This window comes from Leptodactylus fuscus, chromosome 4 (genome assembly GCF_031893055.1).
Source record: "Leptodactylus fuscus isolate aLepFus1 chromosome 4, aLepFus1.hap2, whole genome shotgun sequence".
NCBI classification, from domain to species: domain Eukaryota; kingdom Metazoa; phylum Chordata; class Amphibia; order Anura; family Leptodactylidae; genus Leptodactylus; species Leptodactylus fuscus.
Window position 1 is genome coordinate 151032992 of NC_134268.1, and position 6818 is coordinate 151039809.

At 40.3% G+C, this 6818-nt stretch overlaps 1 protein-coding gene across 4 annotated transcripts in view; it reads left to right on the forward strand.

The window, feature by feature from the left end:
* HECW1 (HECT, C2 and WW domain containing E3 ubiquitin protein ligase 1) overlaps positions 1 to 1010 on the forward strand; it is a 218822-nt gene extending 217812 nt beyond the window's left edge. For all 4 annotated transcript variants that reach the window (XM_075271220.1, XM_075271219.1, XM_075271221.1 and 1 more), the window contains one exon: positions 570 to 1010. In XM_075271220.1, the coding sequence (XP_075127321.1) occupies positions 570 to 681 (112 nt within the window). In that variant the 3' untranslated portion in view covers positions 682 to 1010. The remainder of the gene's footprint in view (positions 1 to 569) is intronic.
* The last annotated feature ends 5808 nt before the right edge of the window (positions 1011 to 6818 follow it).

Sequence of the window (6818 nt, forward strand, 5' to 3'; positions counted from 1 at the left end):
TTCAAAGCTCACTGAGGTTACAAAACCAATTTTGTGCTTCAGTAAGTCAGTAAAAAGTAGGGGAATTCAAATCAATAAAATGATAAGGGTGCCCATACTTTTGCACCGGTCAAATTTTGGTTTAATGCATATTGCACATTTTCTGTTAATACAATAAACCTCATTTCAATCCTGAAATATTACTGTGTCCATCAGTTATTAGATATATCAAACTGAAATGGCTGTTGCAAACACCAAAATATTTAGAACAAAAAATGATTAAGATTAATAGGGGTGCCCAAACTTTTTCATAGGACTGTATATGCAGATCTAGCTTATATTAGTAGTATTTGCTATTAATCTTATGTGTATGACCAATACAGAGATCAGATATCTGGATCCACCAGATAAATATCTTATGTATATAGCAAGCTTTAAGCCTACCATGAAATAATGTGAAGTCTGTTGTCAGGTGCTGGGAATTTAGTATCTTTTGGGTCTTCAACATAACTTTAATGTGCAAATTAAAAAAATATTATCTTGTAAAACAAAATGCAGCTCTCCATAATCTCTTTACCCTTTATGTACAGGGCGCACACGTGCTTCAACCGCCTGGACCTTCCACCGTACCCATCATACTCCATGTTACATGAAAAGTTGTTGATAGCAGTTGAGGAGACAAGTACCTTTGGACTTGAATGAGCAGATGCAAGAACTTCTCCTATTTTCCTGACTTCACCTTCCTATTCCACAGGCACAGGTTGTCGTTGTGGTCTTGTTTTCACATTGCATTTTTATTTTATTATTTATTTATTTATTTATTTATTTTCCTTTGGCGTTCTTGTTACAAAAGGAGCTACTTATAAACGTGCATGGGGAACTGGTTCCCTCCAAGATCTTATCTTTGTGCTTTCCTTCTCAGATTTCAGCAATCTACAAAGCCGTATGCAATATAAAAAAAAAATATACAAAAACAACTGGACTCAAGGCTCTGTATATCTGTGCATACCTTCAAAATAAAGTTAAAACACAGCTGCATATAGCAATTCTTTCAGCTAATATTTGGTTGCGTCTCTGATCAAGATAAATGTCGTACTTTGTGGTCATAGGATTTCCAGATCTTTCACACATACAAACTTCCATTCCAGTCTTATTTGTGGGTATAAATAGGGGAAAAAGGGGAAAAAGGAGTAATACTCAGCCCTCCTGCAGTTGCCCGTCACTGGTTTTTCCTTTTATCTCTGATATGCATTGTGTATTTGCGAAGCTTTGCCCTTATGAGGAGCTCCCTCGGCATGGAGAGGAATCACAAATTGAAAGCGAAAAATCATCCAGCAACGAGATGAAGAAGTCAAATATAAATCCTCTTTATTTCATGATTCGCAATAAAATTCAAAACAGCACGCAATACAGGAAAAAGCTCGCGTCAGACACATGTCTGACGCAAGCTTTTTCCTGTATTGCGTGCTGTTTTGAATTTTATTGCGAATCATGAAATAAAGAAGATTTATATTTGACTTCTTCATCTCGTTGCTGGATGATTTTTCGCTTTCAATTTATTTGTGGGTAATGTATACAAGAGCAATATATATCCATTCCACGGCAAAGGCAGATGTACAGAACATTTAGCTTTCATTTAGCTGTTCTGGTAAATTTTTCTCAAAACATCTGCATCTTAAAGGTTTGAGGAAGTGAAATTATGTCGACACAACAGTTCTGAAAATATATAGAACATTACCATTTTCAGCAGATTCTAAAATCAAACTTTCTTAGTCGGGGCTGCACGTTACAAAAACGCAGCATTTCCACGGCAAAAAAACCCAAAACGTTGTGTACCAGCAAAGTGGATGGGATTCTGGTTACCCCCATCCACACATTGCAGAAAAAAATCTGCAGCAAAAATGCTGTGATTTCAAAAATGCTTGCGTGTCAATTACACCTACGGAAACGTTAGCGTTTTCCGTAAAGGTATAATAGAGGCAGAAAATGAGGGTGAGGAGCAAAAGATCCCTGTGTTGCAAACTTTTCTGGGACACGTCACTGTCAGAAGAAGTCATGATGGTCTAGACAAGATGAAGATGTCCCACAAGCTTTGGATTATGTAAAATGATTCTGTTGCATCATTGCCCTAAGTGACAGAAGACAACTGGGTGACAGTCCCTTCTTATAAATAAGTGATGATACAGAAAGCAGACAAGACAACAAAAAAAAGGAGGTCACTGTTCTCATGTTGTTCCATATGCACCACACCATGCTGACTGCCATCCACACATAGGAGTATCCAAAATTATTCTGTCACATAAAAGAAACATGACTTCACTTGATGCAGAAATTCATTGTGGGCAGGGGCAAAAGTATTTTTTATTAAACTTGTATTTTAAAATTCCTATTGGTGTTTTAATATCCAGGTCCAGATTCATGGAGGGTCACAGGTTTCGATCTACCCCATGTACTGCATTTACTTGAAGACTACAGTTAGTTTGCAGTGTTTGTGCACAAAAATATGCAAGTCAAACATATATAAAATATGACCCCCAGTATTGATGCTGAGGCCTATCTCATGGCGATTGAATGTGTGGCAGAACGTAAAGTTACCTTCTGATCAGTGGGCAGAACTAGTGGCTCCTTTGACCTGTATGAACAGGATGCCAAAAAATTACACCAAGCTGAAGGGTGAGATCCCTGCCTGACTAAGGGTTAGTATGCATCTGTGTGCTTGACGTGTGCCCCAATGGTCCATTACTAAACACCTACCTGCTAGGCCCCAGATGTATGACCTTATCCATCCAGTAAGGAAGTGGCTACAACCTGAGGAGTCAAGCCCTGTACAGATCATGGAGAAGGTGGTGCTAGACAAATACATCCATTTCTTACCTCCTAGGATTCAGCAAAGGATGCAGAACAGCTGGTCAACCTAGTTGTAAAATATAGAGCTACTGAGGATTTACTCCAAAAAATGCCTCCAGGATGTGCCAACCCTAAGACTATTGGTAAGACAGTTTGAAGCGTGCTAATTCAAAAACGGCTGAGAGGATTACTAAACTGAAAGTATGTCTGGAATAGCCTTTCTAAAGGCTATACAAATATATCCTCAGTTAAAAATCACTAGAGCCAATTATAGAATCCCTTTAAGCTCCCTTGCTTTACAATCTCCTATTTTAAAGTTGAATGACATGCTCATACAAGCTCCACAATGGACTGACTACCTGTCCTGCCCCATTTTCATAGAAAGGCCTTATTTTGTTTGTGGTTAAAAGACTGGAACCGCACTTTCCTCAGCTCCTCCTACTTCGTGACATCGTGCCTGCGGATTACACAGCATTTTCATGGTGAGAGGTTCCCTTTAAGACAAAACGCTGACTTTGATGATGAAATAGAATCGGAAGTAAAGATGTCGATTACGCTGCATAGGATTTTGTGTTGAAAACAGAACTTCTTTCTCGTACATGGTATACAGGAAATGACAAATTGGTTCTTGTTTTAGTTTTACAAAACATAATTTCAGAGGTGTAAGAAATTCATTTTACATTCATTAATAGATTTAAGACACACGGTCTTGATCCCACACTACACATAACTAAAAGAAAAGTAATTTAACTAACTAGTGGTATAAAAATAGTTTGTTCCACTTTTATTATTTGTATTACATAATACTGTCAAAATCCAAACTTAAAGGGGTTGTCCCATCACAAGGATCCTAGCTATACTGCTTGTTAATGTGGATGTAAGACTTTTCCTAAATACACTGCTTCAGCAAAACTGCTTTGTTTGTCCACTATCTTACTTTATTCAATTCATTGTTGACACAGTGTTAGGATTGGGTCCTGCATGGTTCACTCTCTGCACACAGCGCCACCTGCTCACAGGCTAAGTGCCATTTCTCACCCACTGGGCATGAGCGGTGAGGTCACTACCACCGCCCCTACTGGGCAGGGACTTCCTTTTAAAAAGTGTGAGCCGACACCTGCCCGGCGCTCACACTTTGAATCAGAAAGACTGAAGTTTGTTAAAGGACAGTGGTTCAGGGCTAGGCTCCAGTCTCCAGGCAGGTGTATAGACTAGGCCTGTAGTTAGTACCAGTAAGTCCTGAACTACCAGCTCTATACCAGGGTTAGGAGCAGTAGACACTGTTCCTAGAGTTGCAGCAGGCTTGGGCTCTCAGATAGCCTCTTTACTGTCAAAACTTCCTTTACTCTCCTGGCTGTTGTAGGAGCATGTTTAGTTGCTGACCTGGGGTGACTGTTAACCCTTGGAAGCCTTTCTGTGTTAGCTGTACTGTTGCACCTGTCCAGTGAGGGTAACTGGCAGGGCTTTCTTGCAGCTTGACCCCATTAAGTATCGCGTCACATATCTGCCAGTGCAGCTTAACTGGTAGAGGACGATTCAGACATACAGCCGCCCACCATTGGGCCTGTGGACCTCGCTGCAGTGTCTTGCAGACTAGAGGTTTTGTTGTTTAAAATTATTATTTTTAAAATATACACAGAACCGTAACACACAGCCCTTGATTTATCTGCTCAAAAGTCAAGTGATGTAGCTGCCTGTTCTCAGGGGGGAGGGAGGAGGGGCTAAGTGCACGGGAGTGAGCCTGTGTTTCTAGCTATTCTTGTGTCTACACCACGTGACCTAGCTTACTGCTCTCAGATAGAAGAGAGGAGCTGCTTTCATTTCTGAACTCGTCTTATGTTCTCCCAGTTATCAGGCTAGCTAATTCAATTGTGTTCATTATAGCCCTCTGTATGTAACACAGAATGGAGTTGCTCCTGCCTGTACTTCATAGTCCAATATTGTGCATATAGTGTTGTTTGAGGACCTTTGATGACATCACAGGCCCTTCAGCCGCCCCATAGGATCACGCAATGTGGTGGGCGGAGCTACACACACTAATTTGGGGGCATGGCTAAACGACAGGTTGCATGTGAAACCCCGCCCACCAAATGACGCAAGAAACCAGGAAGAAAGAAGATTTTACAGCAGTGATGACTGGTGAGTATGCGACGTGGGAATACCCCTTTAAGTTGAATGATATATGTATAGTTCTTTGGGAAAAGATGTAGTAGAAATTATCATTTATTTATTTATATATTTGCCCCTTTATCTATGTTTATAATCATCTAGTCCGGCTTGCAGTTCTATCAGTGATGACCAGGGGCATATGCTTGTATGGGCTATTCCCTCAGTAATCTATCAATTAAGCAGGTAGAAGGTATGGACTTGATTCCAGGTGTGGCATTTGCATTTGGAAGCTGTCGCTGTGAACCCACAACATGCAGTCAAAGGAGCTCTCAGTGGAAGTGAAACAGCCATCATTAGGCTGAAAAAAAAGCAGAGATCCATCAGAGAAGTAGCAGAAATGTTAGGGTCCATTCACACGGAGGAAAATAGTGAGGAATTTGGTGTGGAATTTTCCATGCTGAAAATAAATCCTCCCATTGATTTCAGTGGGTTCTGCTAGCTTTTTTTTCTTCCACTAGCGGAATTTTCCGCTAGTAGAAAACTCCACTAGTGGAAAAAAAGCTAGCCTTTTCCTCCGTGTCAATGGACCCTTAGGAGAGGCCAAATTAACAATTTGGTATATTCTGGTTAAAAAAAAAGAGTGCATTCTTTTGCAAACCATCTGTTTCATAGAGACCAGAACAGATGGTGAGCAATATAAATCATAAATCCCACATTGTGGAAATGCAGTTTTTTTTTTAATTGGTGATTTTAGTTGTGGGGGTTTTTTTTAGCTAAAGGCAGGAGTGGATTGAGAAGAAGGTAGAAGAAGAAGTATTTCCTAGCTATTTCCCATTCCTTTTGTAGCCATTTTTTGCTTTGGCTCAAAAAACCACAACAAAATCTGCAACAAAAGAAACTGTATTTCCACAACGTGGGGCCTCAGCCTAAAAAGGTCACAGTGCTGATCAGCAGGGATACCAGTTGTTGGTCTCCTACTTATCTTTTATTTATGACTTATCCTGGGGATAGATTATCAATAACAAGTAAGTGGAATAAACCTTTAGGGTAAGTTCACACTGAGTTTTTTGGTCTGGATTTTTTGGTCAGGATTTTGAGGCGGATACGGCCCCAAAATCCTGACCAAAAAATTCTGTGTGAACTTACCCTTAGATGGGTTATTCAATAAGGGGTCTGTGCGGCATACATAGTAGACTACCATGATGCTGCAGGGCCCTGGCCATCTCCAGCTGGCTGCAGGCCCTCTACGCCTCCAGACCTGGCCGCTGTCACACACCCTGCAATCACCGTTGTTACACCCTGGCTCCAGAATTATTGTTAAAGAATATTTCTTGAGAGACCGTGGATTGATCCCTGATATTCAATATTTTCAGTTATTTGATCTTCCTGGGTCATACACACCATAAGTTTTCAAATGGAGAAAGCCATTATAGAACTTTGATCTTTTTGTTCCCTCAATTATTTGAATGTATTTGCCACAAATCCAACGTATTCTTTTATCTGAAGGCACCACTCAATTCATTTCAGTTGGGCAAATGTACGTAACTCAGTTGGGCAAATGGAGTACAGCGCAGTCCCATACTGCTACAGATATCCAATCACTCTGCTTGTCCACTACTAGATTAATAGAATGGCAGTGGGCCTGTAAGGCCATTGGGTAGAAGGCACTCGTTTTTATGATTGTGCCCCATTGATCCACAAATTATGGCAAACACGATGGCAAATTTCTTTAGAATTTCACCATTGCTTGAATTTTAATTCCTTGTATAGTTTATGATTTATATGTTGAGGTTTTTGAGCTAGGCTAGATGGCGACACAGGATGCAATGTTATCACCAGTAACGCACATCCTGACATAGCAAAGTTATTGCATCAAAAGCATA